At 39.3% G+C, this 26,095-nt stretch overlaps 1 protein-coding gene across 1 annotated transcript in view; it reads right to left on the bottom strand.

Moving 5' to 3' along the window:
- Positions 1-2,511: 2,511 nt before the first annotated feature.
- The window catches only part of FREM3 (FRAS1 related extracellular matrix 3), a 68,131-nt gene continuing 44,547 nt past the window's right edge, over positions 2,512-26,095 (bottom strand). The window contains exons 3-8 of the mRNA XM_012783804.2: positions 23,864-24,010; positions 20,174-20,404; positions 17,290-17,415; positions 10,862-11,113; positions 5,999-6,148; positions 2,512-3,157 (exon numbers count right to left, since the gene is read on the bottom strand). Of these exons, the coding sequence (XP_012639258.1) occupies positions 2,916-3,157; positions 5,999-6,148; positions 10,862-11,113; positions 17,290-17,415; positions 20,174-20,404; positions 23,864-24,010 (1,148 nt within the window). The 3' untranslated portion in view covers positions 2,512-2,915. The remainder of the gene's footprint in view (positions 3,158-5,998; positions 6,149-10,861; positions 11,114-17,289; positions 17,416-20,173; positions 20,405-23,863; positions 24,011-26,095) is intronic.

Raw genomic sequence — 26,095 nt, 5'->3', positions numbered from 1 at the left:
TCAGCTTACTGTACCTGTCAGATTCTATTGTGTTTTTACTTCCTTGTCTCTGCTTCATCATATTTAGAGACACACTTGGTGGCACTCAGTTCCTGAACTCCACTCGCCTTTTCTTTTTGTTTTTACTTCTATTGTACTTAATTTAGGTGACCTGCTTATTGGTATCTGGTTTCGATTTTCTAAAGTCACATTCCTGAGAGGACCCCAAGAGACTCTGTTACAAGTTGTAATTCTATAACAGACAGGGGCATTATGATCTCTTTAATTTCCTTAATTTTGTAAGTAGTAGCAACTTGCTAATGAGCACACATATTTGCCAATATATTAATAACTATACAGTAAGTTTAGAAAAGAAAAATGACTGATAATCTCACTACCCTAACACAAAGTTATCTCCTTTTCCAGGTATATCCTTTTAGTCTTTTCCACATTTTTAAGGACTGCAATAGCCACATGATCACTGATAATCTAGAAATTCATTCTATCAAGCAGAAATCTCATAATTCAATTAAACTTACTTCCCAAGTATTGGGCATTTAGGTTGCTTATAATTATTTGTTATTATAAATAGGTCAGGAGCAGCAGCATTCTGGTGCTTACCTGGCAGAATGCCATTTGTGGAGTCCTCAGGGTTGGGTGGCTCCTCATAGCCCATTGTGACCTGGGCTGAGCCTTGGCGGGTCTAGCAGCTCACAGAGGACCTGTGGCTGGTGTCTCCACTCCAGTAAATGACTACCCTTAGCTGCCTGCCTGTCTTTTTCATTCACCCTGTAAGTGCACCCCTTAAATTGGGCCTTGGGTACTAGAATAAAATATACAACACCTTTCCATTTAGAGTTTACACAGTAGCACCAGTATCATGGGACATCTAGTGTATCTCCATTATGCATTCCAACTCTCTAAGAAAACTAAAGTATTAAATGAGAAAAAAAAGCTTAATATTTTTTCTACAAAAATGTTAGCATAAGGGAAGAGTATATGAGGAATGACTAATAAGCCCAATTTTCCATAGTTTGCAATTCCATTCTTGGTAGAAAATCAGGCATATTTTACTCTTTCAAGAACTAGATAACTCATTATTCAACTACAGAATATACTATAGGCTGTATATAGAATACACTAGGTTTAATCCTAGAAGCCTGAAAAAATGTAGTTTTGCTTCCCTGTCATATCTTAATGGGTGGAAACTAGAAATGGAACAGACTACATAAAACACAGTCTGTATAATGTCTGAAGAAAAAAAGATGAATGCCTAGACACCGCATTCATCTGAATGTAATTCCTTAACAAAAGGTACAAGGGGAGAGAGAGAGAAAGTGATTTTTTGAAAAACACTGAAAGACTGGGATTAATTTCAGGTTCAAGACAGAATTCTCCATAATGCTGACAATGTGAATTTCCCCTGGGCACACAGGTGCTCAGGAGGAAATTCATGATGGTTGCTTCATTTGGGGACTGAACCAGGGCATCTGTGGGGCCTGTTGGCTATATCTGAGTCATTCTGGTCCAAATGTGGTTTTTCCATTACTTTTTTCCTGACATTTGTGAAGCATCCATATCTCTCTGACCTGTAGAAGAACCCCAATAAATATATGTTGAATTGAATTTAAAAATTTTTGGACTGGTAGCTAGGCGAGGGAGGGTAATTTTCTGTTGGTAGATATGTACTCAGGAATCAGACAGGACTGGAAGAGATCTTAACAGAAATTGAGTCTGAATTTCTCATTCTACAGAGCGAGAAGTGAGGGCAAGAGTTTTGAGGTAGCTTATACAAATGTTTTCTCTGGTTGGGAAAACTAAAGTCTAAAAAGGAAGCAAAACCTGGGCTTTTGGTAGACAAGGATTTCTCAATGCAGACCACTTATCCTCTCTTGATATTTGGAAGGAAAGCTTCTGGAAATGGGTTTTATTATGCACCATGTTGGCTTGAGAATAGGTTAAGTAATGTCTGTCTTAAAAAGTTTTGCAAAAGAAATACCTTAAAAAATAATGAGGCACAAAGGTGTCATTTTCAAAATAATTTGGAAACTTTGATTTATGTGGCATTAGTGGAGGCCTACTAATGGCTATATGTATATCATTAATTTAAAATTAGTTAAGAACTAATTGGACAGTTTGGAAACTATGCAAATCTTCCACTTTTCTTTCTTCTCCTTTTTGCTACTTGCATTTTTATCACTTTATTGTTTATTATTCTTTTTACAAAAGAGTGCAGAAGAAGGGAGAGTCGAAAAATTTTCCTGCCTAGCAGCTATGATAAAGACTTGTGGAGAAAAATTGAACTGTTGGCGAAAAGGAGCTTTAGGCTTATCTGCAAATTTTAGTCAGAGCATTCGCATCATCATAACCTGAAAAACCAAAGGAGGAGATATATGTGTGTGTGTGTGTGTGTGTGTGTGTGTGTGTGTAGTTTAAAAATGCTTCAGTCCAGCATCAACCAGTGTGTGTGTGTGTGTGTGTGTGTGTGTGTGTAGTTTAAAAATGCTTCAGTCCAGCATCAACCAGTGTGTGTGTGTGTGTGTGTGTGTGTGTGTGTGTGTGTGTGTGTGTGTGTAGTTTAAAAATGCTTCAGTCCAGCATCAACCAGTAAAGGGAGGGTGATCCTTTCATCTTAACTGTTGACTTAATTGATGACAATGGGTTTCACTGGCCTCAGAAAGAAAGTAAAAGAAAATAGAAAAAGGATAACAAGAATACAGGCTAATTCTTTGTGGGCTCAATCCTTTCTTCTGTATATATATATTTCTATCCCCATGCAGTCACATAAATTATATTTGCACATATCACTAGAATATAACACCAATGACAATACAATATCATTGATATCCCAGGGTTGTTGAAAAAGAGTAGAATTTCATTCTGTTGTTAGGAGACATTCTGTTGTTGTTTTGGCTGTTTTTCCTTCCCTTTGTCTTTCAATGAAAGGAAGTACAAGCACTCTGCTTACAGTCACTGATGGTGTCATTGATGAAAATGGTGGTTTTATTTGGTTCTCCAAGTACCGCACCCATAGGCATCTGGAGAAGTAATTCAAACCTCTCTGGACCCTCCAAGATGGGCTGTTCCACGTCATCAAGGATTGTCACTTGGAATGTCTGCATGCGCATTCCTGGAGCAAAGTCCAGATTTCGGATGATCCCAACATAATCTATTCCAGCTGGTGGAAAAGGAAAAGGCACTAGTGAGACTGTGTGATTCACTGTCCTAAGTTTTCCTTCAGAGAAAAATGAGAGGTCTCATCAACCCTGCCACATTCTCTTTTGTACTCAGCACTCCCAGAATCATATTTTGTGGGCTTGATCACTGGAAAGGGGAAACTTCCATAGTCTACCAAATGCCGTGCCCCTGTGCCCTCCTCATCAGTGCTCCACATGTCTAGACCAGGCACATCACCTTCCAAGCACTTCCACAAAGACCCCACTTGATTACACTGAAGGCTCTCTGAAGGCAGCTTCAAATTGAAATGAAAGGATTTGTCTTTTTTAACTTTGAAGATAAATATCATTAATTTTATTTTGATTAGGTTTCCCTCATTCACCTTTGCCAGACATCTGGTTGAATCTTGCAGTATTCTGCTCAGTTTTACTCAGCCATGAAGTTCTGCCATTGTCTGGATTGTTATCAATCAGTTTTGCAAGGCAGCCCACCTGACCACATAGCTTCTTTGCTACTTATTTGAAAAGTCATCAAATGTGATGATAGCAACATATGAATGGAATTAATTGGGAATCCTTGAGTGATATAAATTAATACATTAAAAAATCAAGGAACAGAATATTTGCATTATCTCACATTATCTCTTCATAAAATATTAATTGTAAAAGGAAAAAGTAACATCGTGGGGAAACCTGGCAGGTGCCACTTTACCCAAGTGACCAAAGTTAACAGCATCAATAATGGGTAAATTAAAATTGTGTGCCTTTGGATAGAATGCAATGAAAACACAATATCATCTAAAGATGCATAACCTGGATCTAATTATGAGGTAGACAAACCCAAATTGGGAGGACATTCTATAAGCTACAAAAACTGGTTTGTAATCTTTAAAAAATCAAGGTGATAAAAGTCAAGAAAGGACAAAGGAACTGTGTTAGATTGAAGGAGATGAAAGCAGACATGGCAACTAAATATAATGTGTGATTCTGAACTGGATTCTTTTCTTATAAAGAATGATTTCGGGACAACTCATGGAAATTAAATGAGGTCTATATATTAGATTATAGAAGTATATCAAGTTAATTTCCTGATTTTATGCTTGTTCTGTAGTTACATAGAAGAACATCTTTTTAGGAATTATTAATACATTCTAAGTTTCAGAGAGGTGGTTCCAGACTCACTGGCAACTAACTCTCAATGGTCGGAGGAAAAAGAAATTTTATCATACTTGTTACTCTTCTGTAAGTTTGAGATTATTTTTTTTTAATTTTAAAAAGGCATCAAGAAAACAAAACAAGATTATGGTGAAAATTACCAAGTTGGGAAAGAAAGTTTTGTATCTCATGCACTTTGGTTCAAATCTTGGTTCATTGTTTATTTGCATAAATTATTTAATCTCTTTGAGTCTCTTCAATTTCAAACTGGGGATAATTATAGCTACCATACAAGGTTATTGTGAAGATTAGAGATAATACAGCAAAGATACTAGCACAGTATCTGGCAAATTGTAGGCATCAAGTTATAATTATTATTAATTTAACAAATTATAATCATATGTTATATATGCAAAATTAATAGTTGGTGAATTAGCCTGAACAGTTGTCACATATCAAGTCTAAACTATTTGCTCTGCACTCTCCTGCTTAAACCCATGAATCACCACCCCAAGCATGGACGTTACTTCTCAGTCCATCCCTACCTGAGAACTAGCAGAAGCATCATAAGTTTTATGCAAAGGGATTTATATAAATTGAATTTGAATTTCTTTTCCAAACCCCATGCAAAAAAGTTCCAATATGCCAGTTGGTTTATTCACTTTTGGTTCCATGGATACATACAGTAAGAAATGACCCTCTCTGAAAATTAAAAAAAGAAAGAAGAAAACTAGTAAGGATCATTACTGGTTTGATGTACAGTATCCTGTGATATATTCACTGAAGAGTTATAACATGTTGATTATTCCAAAGGCAAACAAAATGGCCTTCTTAATTTTCTTTAACAGTTTCTGGGTACATGATGAAACTGGGTTCCCATTTTCATAGATAAATGTATATTTTACTCTCTTTATGCCTCATCAGCTAGTGTAGATTTTTAGATTCCTGAGTTTTATTTATAGGCTTTTTGCTTTTACTTTGCTTTTATCTTAAACTATTCTCATGGGTTTTAGATGTGTATTATGCTAGTCCTGAATTACATTGGCCATCCTTATCCCAGAAGACCAAAAGGTTCTGGCCGCAAATTAGAAAATGTGGGCATCAGTGTAGATGGGAATGTTTCTTTCTTTTCCTATTGGGTCCTGCTATTTTTATCTGGTAAAGCAACTGACAGGCTCACAAGAGGAAGTGGTATCCAGAGTCACCTAGCCCCACTGCCAGCGAGGTCTTCATCATCCATGTCAGGACATGCAAAGGTGAGTGGGACATAACAAAAGCCAAGGAAAATGCCCAAGAGTCACAAGTGAAAACCTGGTCCTCAAAGGTCTAATGTGTGACTGGATTCTTCCAGCAGTTGGGACTTGCTCTGTCATTATGGGGGTAACTTCGTCTGAAATATTATTTATGAGCAGCTTAATGGATCTATAAATATTGTGAACTTTGGAAAATTAATTTGAGCCCATAATAAGCAAGTGGGTAACAAATGAATCATAAGGGCTGCTGTTTGAATATTCTACTTATTTTGTAAACAGCGGAAGTTGTAATATATACAAACAATCTGTGTGCTCAGGTAGAAGAAACTTTAAATCAGAGCTCATCAACAAAGACGAGGCATGAGTACACTTGACAGACTGGACCCCATCATAGACACGTATCATGATGATACATTCTTTAAGTGGCCCACTCACCTTCTGCTGACTCCTGCTCTGTCTTCCTGGAGCGCACGGTGATGGATGATGCGTGGGAAAGGTCAGTGCCTGTTCTCCAGACACAAACCTCCACGTAGCCAGCACTTTCATCCACATGGTACTCAGCATCCCCAAAGTGCAGGGCAGGTTCTAGGGAGTCAGGAAAGGACAAACTGAGAATGCTTTGGCTCCCAGGCATACTGTCTCCTCTGGCCCTGTGTGAGCCTGAGCATTTGTCACAACTGTCAGACTTGACAGATCCCACAGGTACCGTTTATATATAGCTCAGGAAGAAAAGAAAAAACACAAAAAGTCACATGAAAGACTCACATGCCAAGACTTTGACTCCAGGAAGTGCCACAAGTTAAGATCAGTTGTGATTCTATTCATTTTCTGTTTTAAGAGCTTTCTGTCACATAGAAGAAATTTTCCTATTGTGGAAAATTGGCCAATCACCTCTTACTCAAGTCAGCTACTGTTTGGATAAAGATGGGAAGTTTAAGGAGGCTTTTTGTCGGGAGAAAATTGCTCTTTATGTAAAGAAGCAGTTGAGCTAGGATTCTGAGTTTGGAGACTGCTGCCATGCCTTTTCTATGGCATTTGCTGAGCACATGGACAGACAGACACCCCAGGGCTGGGGATGGGGTTGGGTGGGTCGGGGAGTGGGAGAAATTGAGTTAGCTAAGATGCCAGAAATGCACTCCTAGAGGCTGAGAAGTGGCTCCCGAGAAAGAGGAGGCTGAAGGAGACCGGCACAGGCACCATGATTCAGGGGCATGTGGAAGGGAAAAGTATGTCTTCTAAAAGGACAAAAAGTTTGACAGTGGGAATGTTGATCTGGCCAAGCAAACATACCCATCCACACCCGGTTCACTCTCTTCTAAAAAGTAGCTTATGAACTTAGCTGACTATTTAAGAACTTATGCAGGTTTAGCAGTTACACTAGATAAACACTGTCATGAAAAAGATTTTGAAATGAACGTTTTTCTTGGGCTGTGGTATCTATAGGCAAAAAAATGTAAACATTAAGACAATTTCTCCATGGATGAATGATCCCCTGAGATTGTAAAATGGAAAATTAGTTTTAGAGATGACACCTTTGCAAACATATTGCAATCCTAAAGCATATCTGAATTAAAGCTAAAAATTTGAAGGGTAGATATCAGATTTAATAAATATTATTTGCTCAAGATATATTTTAGCAGATCTTTCAACTGCTGAGGGAAGTTTTACCATGGCATATAAGAGCGCTCATACTCTGATTTGAGTCCATTTTTTAAAATTGTTTTCTTGAATCCATTTTTCCCCAGAATCATCTGGTACGGTACGCCACTCTGTGCCCCGTGTCCCAGTTACACCAAACAGCTCACAATGCACCCAGCACAGCATGAGTTTATGAGTCTCCATCTTTGCAGGTGATGGTCTCTGAGCTGGAACGTGCCAATTTGTTGAATGCCTACTCATTCTTTAAGACTTTGATAAAAAGTTACTTGCTCTGGAAAGCAGTATTTAATTCCTTTGAGAAATTAATCATCCTTTACCATGTGTTTCCATAACATTTGGAATAGTTTTATTACTGTAGTGATGGGTCACACTGGCTATTGCTCAACTCAGACATGCAGCTAGGGGGAGGCCTGCACTTAGGGAAGGGTGGTGGGGACATCCTCTCCTTTTCTTTTTTCAATTGACATAATAATTGTACATATTTCTGGGGTCCATAGTGGTGTTTTGTTACGTATAAAGTGATCAGATCAGGGTAACTGGCATATCCCATCCTCTCTTACCAAGAACTTTCTCCCCATTATGGCCCATGAATGTTTCTGATGCCTTCAAGGTTGGGACAGGAAAGGAGGAGGAGAGGCAGGACAAGCAGGAAAGTTCTTTCTTGATGTATATTTCCATGGTTGTCAGTACTCGCTGGTCTTAGAAGATGAAAGAAAAACTGATTCTGTTTCTCACAAACACTTTCGTGAGTTCTTTGAAGACCTCTCACTCTCATAGTTGGGTATTTCTCATCTGCAGTTCCCTTGATAAGGATGAAACATCTGCATTCTGGCTGGTCACTTAATCCTTCCTCAGCCCATTAGCATTTGGTGAAAGTTCTGTTGAGGACTGTTCAGCCCTCCAGATGGTACTTCTGGACAAGACCCAAGACAAGTTTATGTTGGCTGTCTCTTGCATGCGTGGCTCGTGAGTGGCCTACAGTAACCCTCCTGCATCCTCTGCCTTGATGAACTCTAGGAACACTGCTTAATCTCAGTGCAATCCCTCTCTTTTGCTCACCCATCAAAGCAACTAACCAGCTGATCTCCCACATTGAGATTTTCCAGGCAGATCCAGATCCCAATCCACTGTGTCCTCCACATTGCAGAGGGCACACTTCCCAAATGATCTCCATAGAGCCCCTCCCCTTAATTTAGCACCTCTTTGGAAAGTGAAAATGTTAAAGCTACTGTTCTAATGTACTATTCTTCATATCAGAGCTCTATAAACTTCTTGAGGTCAGGGACCATATTCTGTATGTCATTGTACTCTCCGTGACACAGTGGCCAGTATAAGTACTCAAGGATTTATCAAATGGATAATTTTAACTCAGTTCTGATATATTTTTAACTCAGCACAAAGGTTTTTTTTTTTTTTTTTTTTTAAGTTTGGACAAAGTGACCTGATTGTTTAGCAAAGAAATTATCTTGTGTGGTATTAGGGAAGGGTAAGAAGAAAAATAAAAAACTATTTGGATTAGTTATGTTGCTGTTCAGAGAAAAAAAGTGTAAGAATACAGTAAAATATAAGGTATGAGAGGAAAGTGCCACTTGGAAAAAGCATCACGAAATTCTTTCCAGATGCTCTATGCATTGCACATTAGGAGATTTGTTGTAATAGAGAAAACAGCTCCTCCGCAAAGCTCAGTATAGTTTCCAGATAGTCCTCACCTTAGCTCTGGCTGAAAAATTGAGATACTAGCAATGATTCCCAAGGACGGGCAATGATGGGAGCATGATGTTTGGCCACATCGTGCTCATGTTAAGTGTATTCCACAGCCATAGATGCATTTTTATCTCCTGTAAAAGACAATGTTCTTTAAATGGAAATAGGGAACGGAAATAAGGCAAGTTGGGAAGTGAAGCTCTCAAAAGAGATATGATCAACATTTAAAATGAGTTCAGTGTTCCTATTCAGAGAAATCTGATGCCAAGTCCTGCAGGTGAGATAACAAATACTGATGGTAGACTTTGAGAAACCACACAGAACAGGATGGATACCAAAAGATGGAGGATAGGAAAATGTCTTCTCTTCTGCTGGGAAAACAGCAGATCTTGAACACCTGGCTTCAAGTGATCCTTCCGCCTCAGCATGCCAAAGTGCTAGAATTACAGGTGTGAGCCACCGCACCCAGCCGGGAAAACAGGAGGTAATTTGTATATAAGATAGTGTGAGTGGTATTTCTCTTTCCAAAACAATTTATTTCCAATAAAACTAGATGATCGAGGTTAATATTTCTAGTAGGCACTCCCCGATATCTCTTTGGTTTAAAGAAAATACAATAAAATAAAATACTAAACTTCCATAGAGAAGTATACTAAAAATTCATACACATTATTTTAAGAAAAACAATTGCTATCTTAAATCTAATGAAGAAATTTTTGAGAAGAAAAGCATACAATGACGAAAGCATCCACCTCAGGGCCTATCCTTATTCTTAGTTTTTGATACTTGTAAACTTGTGTTTTGGAACTGAGCTTAGTCCTTGAAATTTTTTTTCTTTTTAATGGAGCAAAATTGGTCTATAGCACATTTCTGAGTTCCGCTCCATAGGGTGCAATAGTACTAAGCAAAGCAATTGAGAAGACCACACAACAAACAAAACAACACCTCTAATTTCAGTCATGTTTTCCCTTGTTCTATGGTTGTTTTAAAGACATAATCTCAAACAAAATAATGTAGTACATGATATATTCACCATACCCACCTGGAGCAAATATACACTGTTCAAACTCAATCTGTGTTTATCTCTTGGCACAGCTCTCTGATTAATGGAAGCTCTGTGCTGTCTATACAGCAGTCACATTTATCTGGGGTCTATAACAGCAGCCCAGTCTAACCCTGCTTAGATCTGAGCACAGCAACTCACAGCCACTCAGATCCTCACAGAGGCATGGTGAGAGAGGAAGCAGTAAAACCAACTTGAGCCTAGTAATAAAATAGTCTCATCCTGGCCTGTCTTTATAACCCTTTTTTTTTTTTTAAAGTGCTCCTTATAGAAAGGGCAATTGAGACCTAGAAAAATAATACTGGGCTTGGTGCCTCTTATCACATCTGGGAGAACAGGGCTGGCTTGGAGGAGTGAGGAGAACTTTTCTCTGGCTGAATTTCAGCTGGGCTCCCCAGGGACTGGGGCCAAATGTCCTGCCAGGTCATCCTAGGAGAAAGTCCAGTTGCTACACATGAGGCCCCCTGTGCCACCTGGTGACTCATGCACTTACTGTTGTGAGGGAGGGATGATCCTTACGCTGCTAAGATGAGGGTGCTCTTAGGGCAGTCCTGGTTGGGTGTGTAGATACTTGATTTAGGTCCTCTTCTTGGCTTCCTTCCAAGTTTTAGGTCACCTCCTTGGGCTGTGCTTTTTTTTTTTTTTTGCTTTTTTTTTTAAAAGATATACACAAATATTTAATTTTCCTGCATTGCTACATTGTCCTTGGTGTTGGTGATGTCTATGTATTTGAAAAGCTACTTACAGTTTTTGAAGAACACAAAATAGTCTTTTAAAAGATCATTTAAGCTAGATTTGCCTTTGAACTGTTGAGGGAAAGTGCAAGAAGAAGGCAGCTATTGCCAAGAGTCCTAAACAGGAAATGGACTTACCGTCAGCGTGATCAGCCAGGATGGTCACCTTGGTGGTGGGGAACTTGGCTCCCAATCGCCCTCCCACTGGCAGGCTCAGTGAAACCCTGAAGGATTCCTCCTCTTCATAAAGGGAGTCATCGACAATCAGGACCCGGCAGGTCTTCTCAGTCTCATCCTTGCCAAAGCGGAGGATGCTGGTGTGGTCTTCGGGACGTGAGATGTAATCAGAAAAAGAGAACACTGCTGGAGGAACCGTGCCCGTGGCAGAACCTATAGAAATATGAGAAGGAACAGGGATGAGAAGAAATGGAATCCCAAACAGGAAGCCTGCCCCCTACTGGTGGTGCTTCAACCTATTTTTAGATAATAATTATCTGAATGATAACGCACTTACCTCTTCCATTACAAATATTAATATTGTAATTAAAAGGCTTTCAGAATAGACTCTAGTATTTTAACATGATCCAGATTTAGTGGTCCTTAAATAGGGTATATTGAATAAGGTTTGTGTAGATTAGGGGTTAAATGAACTGGAGGGCTATAGGATGGCAGGTCTGGTTTAGCCCAATTCTTTCATGTTATGAATGGGAAACTGAGTTGCAGTGAAATTAGAACTAGAGAATCCACAGCTTGATAATCATGTAGAGTTTTTCCTGCTCCTGTTCTGCCCATAGTGGCAGAGCTGTGAGCAGCATCTGTGTAATCTGATCCTCACACCCCATATGACACCATAACACAGCCACAAGGTTACCTGTTATTTTACAAGGAGTGCAGGCTTGATTAGAAAATTTCAGGTTCGATTCAGTACATTTAAAATTTTATTATAATAATTTACTTGAATTAAGATTCACCAATGTAAATGCACAATTTGAAGAGTTGTAGCAACTGTGTGTAATTATGTGACCTCCACCACAATCATAACAGAGAACATTTTTATCCATCCACAAAAGTGACTTGCACTCCTTGCAATCCATTCCTTCCCTATCTCTCAGCTTCTGGGAACCACAGATCTGCTTTCTGTCACTATAGACTTATTTGCCTTTATGAGAATTTCAATATAAATGGAACCATACAATACTTAGTCTTCTGTATCTGGATTCTTTTATTTAGCACAATGCTTTTGAGATTCGTCCATGTATCATGATTTCTCTCCTTTTGCTGACTACTGTCCCCCATTGTGCGGCTACACCACAGTTTATCCATTTACCAGTTGACAATTTGGTTTGTTTCTATCTTAGTTATTCTGAGCAATGCTATGAATATTCTGGTCCTGGTGTTTGACTGGGGACATAATTTTATTTCTCTGGAGTGAATATTTAGGAGTAGGAATTCTGGGATTCAGTGCATTTTTACAGTATTAAAAACAGCAACACATAGGTTTAGAGCAAAAAGGGTGAAAAGTAGTCATGGTAAACTGCCTAAATGATTTAGGCAGACCAGATTTAGGCAGAACAAAGACTATAAATAACTCAGTATACAAGGTAAGCAATTTTTGAAAAGCATAAATATTTCCCACCATACCTCATCTTAATAAGAAGCAGTGGGGATAGGACAGTGAGCTTCCGGACTGGCTGCTCCAGTCTTGTGAAGGGCCTTCTTGCTTATAGCTATGGTCTATGTCCAATGCATGATCACCAATGGCTACCACCTTCTGACGTAAATGCAAGTTTATATCTCAAACTTTGTGTTACATGTATAGTTATACATTGTTAAAAAATGAAAGCGGTTTCCAACTGAGTTCAGAGGCTTTGCTTGGAAGGGCACTGACTCACAAAGTGTTTTAGAATGGTTTTTCAAAGGAACCAATTTTAGAATTATCAGGAAGTAACAAATTCTGGGAACATACAAAAAAGTCATAGCTGGAGAGTTGTTGAGAATAAAATGTTTGGTGGGTCAGAGGAGAGAAACGGACAGACTATCCATTTCAAGGGAACTATCACTGGGAGGGGAAGTTAGCCACGTTTCAGTGTGGGTCTGAGCTTTTTAATCTTATTCCTTCATGGCGTTCCTTCCCCGGGAGAAGCTAAGCATGAAAGAGTCCTCTAAGCTCAAGTCATTCAGGAGAGGCTGGTTCTTGGAATGTGAGATACAAGTGTTATCACTAAATGCAGGAAACAGGCACTCCCCAACCAAATGGGAAGGGGCGAGTAAGTGGCTAGCAGTATAGAAAGGCTCACAGGATAAGATAACACTCTGTCTGGCAGGGATAGGATACTTTCTGAGTTACAGAAAACTCAGACAAAAAGGAGAAAAGCTCTTACAACGGACTAAGTAACAGCCAGCCTTTGGAATGCCTTTTTAAAGACCCAGATATCTAAGACGGACTATACCTTGAAGAATGCCTTTTTTATTTTGCCTAGTCATCAAGTGTGCAGAATGTTGGAATGACAAGTGGAATGACAAAAGATGCTTGTCAGAAACAATGTTTCGTTCCTCAGTATAAATGGTAAAAGCAGATACTGTACACACTGGACACTCATACTGTCTTCATTAAATATAACTGTATTAAATCTCTTTCTCAATATATTTTACCTAATAAGTAGTCAAATAATGATTTATCCAATAGTTCAGGAAACAAAAGCGATTGAGCTTTTCCCCTTTTTTGTTTAATATTTTTAGCTGACCAATGCCTTGTTGAAATAGACATGGCATTTAAGTTGGTAGATTTCTGGGTTAAATGAAATACTAAACTAGAATTCTTCTTGAAAATCATTTGGCTATGGAAGTCTTCCAAAATAGAAAGCAAAAAATACATTTCAGCAAGCTTTTAAAATGAGTTGATAAAATAAATTGTCTAATTAAATGTTATTTAATAAAACTTTGGTTTATCTAAATGGCCCATTCCTTTTGGGATTTTAGAAAATTTACTTTGGGAAACAATTTGATCAGTTATATTTAGTAGTTAAGAACACAGAATACTGGCATTAATTAAGTAAAAAAAAAATCTCTATTTTATCTGCAGCAAGTTAAGAATCCCCAGGACTTAGAGAGAAAATTTGGTTTGGAAAACATCACATAAAACCTGAGGTAGAAGATAAAGTCTCTGGCTATGGTCTCTACATACTCCTTATTTAATAGTGAAGAATCTCCAAGAAGTATGAATGTGTGGTTTTAAGGCGGTTATCAAAAAGACATGTTAGTAATTGGGTCTCAAGCTTTGTCAGGGCAGCTTGACCAATAGTAGTACATAGCATCTTTTGAGAAACATTAAAGAAGATTCACACAAAATGTCCCTTGTTGTTTGCAGAGTTATAAGTCAAGATGGATGAACAAACAGTCTTACTGGGTATGGGTTTAATTCTCCAAAATTAAGGTTAGAACCAAAGGACTCATTCCACATAACCCTATGAACTCCCTCCTTCAGAGTGGTGGTCTGATGAAAAATGTTTAACAAGCAGCTCTCCAAACAAAACAAGACAAACCAGAACAAAATGAAGGACACAAAAACCCTGATTTGTAACCTTGGCTGATTTTTGTTGTATAAATATTCCAACCCTGGCCAATTCTGACTATCACTGTGAAATCACTGAACTTAGAGTCAGGAAGGAACGTGCACCACCAGCCCATGGGAGCAGCCGGACCAGCACACCACCCCATCTGTGATGATAAGGGCTGCCAGGCCTCCCTCACTGCACTGGCAGTCTGCCAGCACATGAAGATATTTTAAAAATTATTTCTTTACAAAAGAGTATATATGGCTCAGTCTCTGTGGCTACATATTACACTTACTTTATAAAAACCATAAATGTTACTCAGTGAGAAAGTCCCACCAGGAAACTACATTCAAGGATAACTGAATCATTATCTTATGGTATTTGATTACTTTAGGAGGTGGCCAGGGCGTTTTATGTTGTCCAGGAGCCAAAAGACCCATCTCCTGCTAGTTAGCTTGTGACATTTTTTACTTCCCCACATTGTCCTTCGTTATTATCTTCTTTGATTATAAATTATTATTATTATTTGAGACAGAGTCTCGTTGTGTTGTCCTGGCAAGAGTGTCTGTGGCGTCAGCCTAGCTCACAGCAACCTCAAACTCCTGCGCTCAAGCAATCCTCCTCCCCTCATTCCCCGCCCCAGTAGCTGGGACTATAGGCATGCTCCACCATGCCTGGCTAATTTTTTCTACATAGTTTTAGTTGGCCAATTAATTTCTTTCTATTTTTAGTAGAGATGGGTCTAGCTCTTGCTCAGGCTGGTTTTGAACTCCTGACCTTGAGCAATCCGCCTGCCTTGGCCTCCCAGAGTGCTAGGATTACAGGCGTGAGCCACCCCGCCAGGCGGCCTTATAAATTCTTTTAAACATACAAATTTCCTTTAATCTATACTTTTTAATAGGGCAGCAAGATAAACGATGGCCCGGTTTAAAAGTAAGGCATTTAACACCTGGTTGGAGCAGGACCTGGTTGGAGCAGGAGGATGCTGGCCCCCAGGCACGGGTCACTTCCTGCCCTGCAGGGTCTGTGATTGGGGAGGAGGAGGAAGTGGGAGCTTCTAGCTGGAGGAGGCTTTGGGGCTTCCGGTTTCCAGCAGGTTTGGCCCGCTAGGTACTCTGGGACACCCTCACACTACAAAACGAGTAGAAGAAATAATTATTCTGGCCTTTCTGTGCTCACAGGAAGTATGAACAATTATCAGAGGCCAAAGAAAAAATAAAACCCAAAAACAAAAATGTAAATAAACCCGCAAAACTCAAAACCTGAAACCCCATGACCTATAGAAGGGACTCTTGACTACACATAAAAAGGCTGTTTGTGGTTTAAAAAAAAAAGAAAGACAAAAAGATTATAACAGAGTCAGGGGCCCTGCTGGGGCACTAAGTCACCATATGCATGGTAGCACCCTGAGTCTTGCATACCTCTTTGTGTATAAGGGAGTGAAAATTGTAAATCTTCTTATACTCATAGCCAGCACCATTGCAGTATTTCTCTTCACCTACTCTCATGTAAATTTAAATATCTCAGAGGATGAGAGATCAATTTGGTTATTTAAACCTCTGGAAGTCTTGTTAAAATAAATGTTTAACACTTATTTTCATGTATAAAATGAACATAAGGTGTGTAAATAGTTGAATGGAAAGCAGATTCATCCTTTGTATGCTGATAATCATTAACAAATGCTGAACATGATTACAGATAAGTGAAGGAGGCAGCTAGTTTGATGCTGTGCTTTGATGGAGGTCTCCAGTCCTCACCATTCCAGTTTCCATCTGCCAGGGCACCGCCCGCCTCACTACGTCCATCATCAGTATTCTCAGACAATGATTTGGGGGCATGGTATTAAAAAAATTGTTAGGGAGCGAAGAAAAGCTGGAGGAATCAATTCTTCACTGACATATCAAAAAGTAGGAGCATAGATTTGGAGAGACTGAATATATGAATGGACAATGGACAGACCATATATAAAACCAGAAAACTCTGACCCATAATCTGCAGCAATTAGTCCAGGAGGCCAAGCCAAAACCCCTATAGTAACCAGCAATCAAATGGTCAGTACTTAATCAATAATTGCCAGCTTCCCTAGTTTTTGCTCCCACTTCTTAGGAAGTTAGAACCAGAGAAAGCCAAATATGCTCTCCTGACCAACATCATAGGATGCCTGCATCTACTGAGCCTGCCTGCGGCTCCCCAAGCCACCAACTTCCTAGCAGGGCATACCCGATACCTTCCCTTTTCCCACTATAAAGCTTTCCCACTCCTCTGCCTGCCTTCGAGTCTCCGCCAAATGTAAGTAATGGTGGCTGACTTCCTTGCTATAGCAGGCTCTGAATAAATAGCCTTTTTTGGTTCTCATTTGGGTGTTCTTCGTTTATTTTCATAATTTTTGTTTATTACATAGTTACAAATGAGTTAGAGAATATGACCTTGAGGGGGTGGGACATGGAACAGCTAAATTTTGGCTTACGGAAGTGGACAGGTCAGAGAGAATAGAACCTTGTTTTGGGGTGTGAGGACACGTGGGCCCATGGTTGGGGCCACATGTAGTTGATACTCATGAGACACATGGTTGGGGCCCATGTATAGTTGAGAGATGGGAAGGGAGGAGAAGAAGAAGAAAGACTGAATAAAATATACACACTACTTTGCAATATCGCCCAGAGGCAATGCTGAATATTAAAAATAAGAGTCCCTTATTTATATTTCCCACCAGCGTATATATGTTATTTTCACATAAATGGTTAATTCCATCCTCACAAAACTTTGTGAGGTAGTCAGGTCTGATGTTTTCATCCCAATTTTGAATATAATTTTATCCCTGGTTGAGGAGCCCAGCTCAGATGAGTTAGGGCACCTGTACGGGGCCAGCAGAGGGCAGCAGCAGGCGTGGGTGGTGAAGGTGTCTCAGCACCTCACCTGGGCTTTGCTCACCACTGTGCTGCTCCCAGCCTCACCACAGTCCCTTTCTAATCATCTTACTCCTGCACGCAAGGGCCCCAAAGAGCCTCATACCTTGATGTGTAGAGCAAATGACCATGAGTTCCTGGCTTGCATCTCCAGACCGTCTTACTGGAATCAAAAGCTCCCCGACATCCTCCTCTATTTTGTATTCTGCCTCTGGAATATAGACTGTTGATTCTAGAAAAGATGACAGTAGACTTTTTAGCAAGATTTAGATTTGATAGGTGATATTTTATCACATCTGAGCAGAAATATACATAGTCTTTGACCCCTACATTTTCCAACATGACTATATTAAAGATAGTGAAAAGGGGAAATATAATTTATTATTAAGTGGGGCTGAAGAGGCAGTGGAATTGGGTTTAGGAGATCCCTTTTGAAAGGTTAAAAAGGATAGCCAGTATTAAAATGGAAAGAAATCTTGCAGCAATTCTGCATCTTTTTTTTTCCAGGTCAAATTTTAGGTCTTCTAAATAGAGATTACTTATTTTGGTCCTTGTTTTACTTTGACTTTCTTTTTTTTTTAATGCTATTAACAATCAGGTAATCTAATTTATTAATGAAAAATATTTTCTTGCTTCATTCAACAAACAACTCATTCAATACTTATTGAGCAGACACTGTGTGTAAGACACTGTGCTGGTCATTTAATATGTTGAGAAAAATAAGCTACCGGTCCTGTCCTCAATTTTTAAAACAAACATTCCTACTGAAATGTACTGAGTTGTATATGTCTGCATGCCTGTGTATACATATGTGTGTGTGCATATCCCTACATATTATCAACACTGAAATTATATTATCATTCACTGAAATAACAATATGACTATTGGTCATATCTTATTGATGGAATTATGTGTACTATTTTTCTTTGGGATTTTTAATGTTTTCCAAGCCTTTCCATTAAGCATGCATTGCATAATTAAAATATGTGTGTTTGTTTAAAAATACAAAATTGTAAAGGAGGTTGTCCCTACTCATTGATGGGGTTCTCAAGGCCCCACTATTATAGTTTCCATCTGCCGAGGCATCGCCTACCCTTGCTACCTGATTGAAATGTCCATCATTAGTATTCTCAGACAATAATGTGGGGACATCGTATTAAAAAAAAACATTGGGAGAGAAGAAGAACTAGAAGAATAAATTCTTCCTCACTGACATATAAAAAAGTAGGATCATAGGTTCTGAGACTGAACTGATGATGCAAGCAAGAAGGGAAAATATTGTAAGATGTCATCTTTTTTTCTTTAGGAATTATTACTAAGTGATAATTAAGAAATTGATGTTAAATTATCTAGTTATCATATATTAACTTTTGTCATCATTCCTTTCCTGCCCAAATTACTTTCAGCAGCTACTAGTATCAAGACCTAGGAAAACACTGGTTCTGAGTTACAGGAGAAAAGGAGCAATGATAATTTTCTTTCCTCCACTTTACCCCTTCTGACAGTCTACTATCTTGACAAAAAGTTGGCATCGTGGAAGAAACTGAAACTAAGTTGACATTATAAAAGACATGTGAAACAAATTGATACAATAGGACTGTTATTTAGGCATGTCCTCTATTTTCCCAGTCTAGAAAGCTGCCTCCTATCTGCTCTTCTGATCAAAATCCCATTCACTCTTTAAGACTCAGCTCAAACCCTGCCTCCTCCACGAGCCTTACTTGCTTAGGACCACGAAGATCTCTAGACATTCTTCTCTGAGAACACTTGCTGTTTGCCCCATGTGTTTCACATTCACTTCATAACTGATTCATGTATCTAAGTGTTACTATCAATAAAACCGTTCGATATCTTGTTCGTTGGTTGGGGGTGGAGGTGTTTTCTGCTTCTTTTGTATCTGCCCAAGTGCAGAGCATATAGAAGAGTATTTCTCAAATTGTGCTTCAAAAAAACTGGAATGCAGAAATTTTTAAAGGATATTTCTTGGGTATGACAAAAAAGAATCCATGGTCCAGTCTGGGAAAACTGGGTAAAATGAAGTTAAATAGGTTTCTTTATAGAAGAGTTTCTCATAATCCTTAATATGCTAATATGAATTATGATGCTTCAAAAGAGGGATGAAGTTTGACTTGGTTTCTAGATATATTTGACCATGAAAAGCTTTCTATCCCTTTGTAGACATTCAGTTATACTAGTGTTCTCTTATTCAGTTTGGGACATGCCGGTATAGGGCATTCTTCAGAGGCCTGTGGAACTTAAGACCCACTCCATGCTTACAAGCTATGCACTTCCAGATGCTACATGAATTATTTCCATTTCTATCATACTCAGCATGCCTAATTAAAATCCAAAGATGAATACTAAAATCCCCGTTTAAGAAATATTCTTGTACTTTCATGAAAAGGGGCAGCAAACAGAATGATTACTAGTTAGAATTTTTTTCTTTTTAATTTCTCAGGAAATATTTGCTAAATGAATGAATGCATAAAACAAACCAATGAATTCAAGAATATGATGTGTACAACACTAGAACCTCCTGGAACGTGAGTTAAAACTAATGGTTTGGCTGGTAACCAACCCAGAAGCCATCTAGGACAATGATCTCCAGGTCCCCTTTTGATCTGGTATGTGGGCTGCAGGGCTCCCAGAAGCCCATGAAAAGATGGAAGGTCTGGAATGAGTCCAGAGGATTAGCCATGTAGGAGCAGAGCTGGTCCACACCTATGCTGTGCAGAAAGCTTACAGTGAGGACTTGTTTATGTGTAAAAGAAACGCTAATAAAGATCCTCTCTATTTTAATCTACTATGTTTATTTTCAAAAATCCTAAGAATAAATGAAAAATTATTGTCTTAAAGTGATTTACTTCACTTTAAATCCTAATGGACATGAACGCATCTAGTGGCTATGGACCCCGAGGGAAGTATGGTTACCTGAAATGGACCTACAAGCCTGTGAGGGTTAATAAGGCATATCAATCTGTGTCACTTACCATCGTCAGGGTCCACAATTTCAACTGTTGCCATTTCTGGAAACTCCAGTGCAGCCATGACAGGTTCTGACAGAATGATCTGGAAGGTCTCTGAAGTCTCGTACTCACTGTCAGATACAATGCTCACTCTCCATGTGGCTGTGGTCTGTCCAGGATTGAATTGGACCTGTTTGTTGGCCTTTCCTTTAAAATCTTTATCTCTTTTTGCAGTTTCATCTTTGGTTACAATGCCTGAATAAAAATCAGGAAACTGTAAGTATAAAGCCACGTGAGTAAAGGAATATTCTCCTTCCAAAGTAGTTCCTATTGTTAATGAAAGTAGATAACATAGAAATTGTTTCTTTTAATGCTCCTTAAAGACCCTTGTAAATAACCTTCTTGGCTGATAGAGAGTAGTAAGCAGAAGCAAAATGAGAGGAAAGTAGGTAAGGAGGAAGGCCAGATAAAAAGAAGAGAACAATCATTAAGTTATTTATTCCTGAAAATGTTCACTGAGGGCCTTGGATGTGCCAAACTCTCCCAGGTGCTGGGGATTCAGAGATTAGTAAGAAACCATCCCATCCCCCAGAGAGCTCATAGTCTAAAGAGAGAGATGCTAGAATATGAACTCTATGGAGGCAGAAGTCTTTGGCTGTTTTGTTCACTGGTGAATTCCTGGGGATTAGGACAGTGTCTGGCACATAGTAGGTATTCAGTAAATATTTTTGAGTGAACATTTTGCATCTGATAATTCCAATTTCCACAGTCTTTGAAAGAATGACTCTGTAGGTTGTTTTCTCATGCAGAGCCTTACTCATGGTGGCTGGTTTCATGTGTTTAGTGATTTTTGATTGTGAGAAAATTCTTAGTAATTTTTCAGGCAATTTAGTGCAGCACTCGTGGAAATGGAGAGTGGGGATAGATTTGAGCTCTGTTATGCGATAGGAATTCTGAAGGGACTACAAGGCCAACAAAATAGTATTAAAAATACCCAATGTGAGATATAACTGTGAAAGGTGCTACCCCATTAAGACTAAGTATAATAGATCTTCCCTCAACCCAAAATGTTCAAGCAACATTCTAGTATTGCTTAGTTTTGATTTTAACATATCGATGTTAAAGGGTCAGTGAAGCAACAGTACCCATGCCTCACCTCTGTAGGTCTCACTGTTAGCTCTGCAGTCAGCTAATGTGCAAAATCGAATATTATGACCTGAGATGAGCTATGGTGAAAACTTGACATAAAATGAGGTTAACAGCCCCTTGTGTAATTCCTTGGCTCCATTCTCGAAGAATCTGAAAACTTGTAAATGATACTCAAAGCCATAAAGTATGAAAATAATTTCTAAGGTAGGATGGTTAGTGTTGTTTTTGCAAAACTGCTGAAGAAAGCCTGCATTCATATTAGTTTGCTAAATGAACAAAAGCGTCCAATATTTAGGAAGAGCCTCCTTTGGCCACATGTTGGAAGCGGAGAACATAAGGAAGGGTGAATGACATCCTCAGCTGGAGCTTGTGTAGAGGTAGGTGGCACTGCTGAAGGGATGAAGCAGGCATGTGACTGTTTACTTAATATTTGGTGAGCATCATCTCTGTGCGAGGTGCTGAGGATGTTACAAAGAATTAGGTGCAGCAACACTACCCTCTAGAAGTTTTCAATTGGTGGGGAGATAAACAAATGAACAGGTTGTTTCAATTCTGCTTGTTGAGTACCATGGAATAATAATGCTAGTTGCCATTTATTGATCATCTACTGCAGGCGTCCTCAAACTACGGCCCATGGGCCACATGCGTGTGCTTTTGCCCGTTTGTTTTTTTACTTCAAGATAAGATATGTGCAGTGTGCATAGGAATTTGTTCATAGTTTTTTTTTAAACTATAGTCCAGCCCTCCAACGGTCTGAGGGACAGTGAACTGGCCCCCTGTTTAAAAAGTTTGAGGACCCCCAATCTACTGAGTGCCAATGACCATGCTAGATTGGTTTATAATCATTATTACAAATAATCCAGAAACACACCTTGAGGTGGATAATTTACACATAACATTCTTTTGAATGTTACAAAAAAGAATAAGAATGAGAGCAAGAAGTCAAACTCCATGGTTTTGTTTCTTTTTTTTTCTAGATCCTGTGCTTTGGCTGTTACCGTGGGGTGGGACGAAGGCATTATGAAGACTTTTCTGGAGCAATAGAGTAAGATATTTTAGAAGTTCCATTCTGTGGTGTTGAAGTGGTTTTAAGTAGTATTGCATAGAATAGAAGGCCGACTGTCCTTCACTTAACAACAAAGATTGGTGACTACTATATGCTCCATGGTGTTCTTGGGGTAGGACTAACCCAAGATGTAGTTCCTGGCCTTATGGAGCTGGAAATCTACAGGGGAAGACAGACAAAGAGACACATGCTACATGCCAAGGATGGTTGAGTGTCGTGAAAACCCATTAAGCGGGGCGCAAGGATATAGGACGTGGCAGAGGTGCTGGTTTGCCCAGGGACACCAAAGGTCTTCTGAGGGCTTCAGTTAGTCTGCAAACCATCAAATGGCCTTTTTTTCTTCTCAAGCCAGGGTATGAAAATACTTCTTGACATATTAACCCAACCCCACAAGAAAGCCTCGAGATAAAGAATTGTGGAGGCAGAGCCCTACAAGAGAAAAGAGGCATATCTCAGCTGAAGTTCCTGGCAGCGAGTCCCGCCACGTGTTGATGATGCTCCCAGGGGTGTAGACTGAGGCTGAGGGCCACCCAGAAGTCAGGTTGCTCTTTGGCTGACCTTTTCTCCCCAAAGAACAGTCTTATTATAGAAGCCTCAAGCCCAGAGAGGAGACTGGGGAAAAGCCTGCCTGTGCTTGATTGCTTGTTTTCTCTCCAGCCCAGTTTTTCCCTGGCTTCTTGCCAACAGTTGTGATATGTTGGCTGGACTCTGAGTGGAGTCCTGCATGTCTGGGAAACAGAATGCTCATTTGTAAAATGAAGGTAATATATCCCTATCTGTCTTCTCAATAGGTTATGAAAATAAAGGCAAAATGATCTCTGAATGCTCTGGCAGCTAAAGATGTTATGAAAATATAATGCACTATTAGTTAATTATTAATGATGACAATGAGATATATTATGCAGGCATTACATATGTATCTAATCCAAGGAGACATATTTCTGCACTAGGTCCTTGTAGAACATAGACAAATTTTACACTGTGTGTGTCCTCAAGGAATTTATAACCTAACTGAAGGGTTAAAACAATTATACATAATCAAAAGAAATAGTTAGGACTAAACACAACAAGGCATCATGTACTCATAAATAATTTTTCAAAAGAAATAGCTAGAACTAAGCCTACTAAATATAGGCTTATAAATAACTTTGAAGGTAATTGACTTGGGGATTATGGGATGGCTGTGAAACATCTTAATTTCTCTGGAGTCCTTTGAATTGTAAAAGAGAGAAAGAATGTAACTTGCCAGAAAGAAGAAAACAAGGGAAGGAGGACAAAAAATTGATACATATCTCAGCCATAACTCCCATGGAGAAAAAACCTCAGCACCATCTCACACATAATTTTTTCACGTGTTGTGTCGCATTTTTCAGAATGTCATGAGCACCACCCCCAAGCCAGTTATTGATTCTCTTTCAGTCTTTCTTATATAATTATTTTTAAGCCTATATTTCATGTTTCCATGACTTTTCACCAACAACCAATCCAAAGTTACTTACTGATCAAGCATGTTTCTCCAAGGTATCCTCTGCGTGTGAGGGTCACCTCTAAGAACATGGAATCTTCATCCACGATGTAGTATTCTTTCTCCAAAGAAATCCAAGCCCAGTTTAGGTGGAAAGGCTGATTTGTTAGTTTATTTCCTCCTGTGATTGACAGGGGTAAAGGAGGAGTTAACTGGAGTATTTGATGGAAAAAAAATCAGTGATCAGAGTGTACATTTTGCTTCTGAAGCCAGTGGTTTCAAAACATACTCTCTCTCTCTCTCTTTTTATTTTGGTGGAGAGAGGAAAAGTTCTTACTTTTCTAGAGAATGACATGAGCATCATTTTAAATCCTATTCCCCTGATTAATGTGGAGGGAGCCAGGTGACTCCTATTCATAAAGGGCCGTATGCACCAGGGTTCCAAAGAGCCAGAGTTGAGTAGTTTTAACCACTTTGGTACCAGCATTGACTATGACAGCCACAGATGAACGCGCACAGCGACTTTAGCCGACAGCCGTGACATGAAGGCGCACAGCTGAGCGTCAACTTTAGCATTAATAACAAAACTTGATTTTTCTAATTTTTCATTTATCAAAATAGAATTGTGAACATTTAAAAATAACATAATGAAAATATATATGTATGTGTTACCTAGTCTGATTTACGTTACAAGTAAAGCTGCCTGTAAAGTAAAACACGATTTCAGTGCTCTCAAGCTTTCCTCATCACACAAGAGCAAAACGGATTCGTCGTCAATGCACAGCACAAACCATCGTGCGGACTGAGAGTGCCGGCTGTGGGCAAGTTTTCACGGCCGGTGAGCACCGCACCGAAGTGGTTAAATTCAGCTCATACTCACACCTCCATCCTTTCCTCCTGCCTTTCTTGTTCACTTCTCTCTCTGCCTGCCCCCTCCGTTTCTTCTTCTGCCCCGTGACTTACTCTTTTGTATTATTCGATCTCTTATTAGTCTAGATGTTTCTTGAAGGAAGCGCTCACGTTATCTTTACTTATTTTATCACTATCAGGACCTAGTACAGTGTCTTGAACTCACATGCTTAAATGTTTAAAAACTACCCAAGTAGAAGACAACAGACAAGGATCTAAGGGCTCTATCTGATTTCTTCTTGTCCGTACCGGGCCGCTGGCCTCTTTGTGCATGGTCAGTGTGGCCCCTTATTGTGGCTGTGTGTGATGTGTGGGAATCGGAAGAAAGAGTGGGTCTTCCTCAGTTGGGGAGTGGTGGCTGCAAATAATCACTCATGAGAGGATGTGGAAATAAGGGCTCTTCATGACTCAGTTTCAGCTGATAGGCTGATAAATCAACATCAGATACCACACAGGTTACTGGCAGGGCGAGACAAAACCCCACTTTTGCAGACTCCTAGTTCAGTGCTCTGTCTTTGACTCTGAACTGTCGCTTTTGCAAATCCTGGGCCAATGCGATTCAAACACTTCAAAAGGAAACTGGGCAAAATCCATTGCAGATCAGACCCTCTGAATCAAAACATGAATAATAAAAAAGATTCAACAACTAGAAACAGAAACACTTCCACAGTGCAAACATAGCTAGTCTGTAATTTGGTGGTTAAGAGCTTAGACTTTTGAGCCAGATGGCTACAGGTGCATATTCCGGCTTTGCCACTCACCACCCATGTGATTGTGAGTAAATTACGGAGCTTTAGTTTCCTTATCCATAAATGTGATTATAGCATTATGTGCTCTATAGGACTGTTGTGGGAATCAAAGAAAACAATACTACAAAGTGCCTGGCACAAATTAAGTGCTCAATAAATGTGAGTTATTATCATTATGGTTTCAAAAGAGCATAGACTTGATTTATGCTAGGCTATATTGCTTCTGATGACTTTCACTACGGACTGCTTAATGTGTATTTTTTAAATTCCTGTGGCTATTATCATAGGAACAGTCTTTTTCAGGACTGCGAACTCTACTTTTCTTATAATATTTTGATTTTCAAAGTAGTTTCCTGTCACATTTCAGATTTCTTTGCAATCTGTCTACTTCTTGTCTGCACCCATAGCCAGCAACACTGTTGTTATTTTGCTATAATTTTAGAATCCCTGGCTCTTGAGTGAGATAAGTAAATGTGAATGTATCATCCCCTTCAAGCATGAGCTGCTCAGTCACTGTAGCCTGACATCTTAGGCCAAGCCAGTGCTTTCTGCAAGCACATGCTTGCCGTTAGGTGCCACATCAATTCAATTCTAGAGGAAGAGAAACA

Source organism: Microcebus murinus, chromosome 15, assembly GCF_040939455.1.
Source record: "Microcebus murinus isolate Inina chromosome 15, M.murinus_Inina_mat1.0, whole genome shotgun sequence".
NCBI classification, from domain to species: Eukaryota; Metazoa; Chordata; class Mammalia; order Primates; family Cheirogaleidae; genus Microcebus; species Microcebus murinus.
This window is presented reverse-complemented; position numbering and strand designations above follow the sequence as displayed.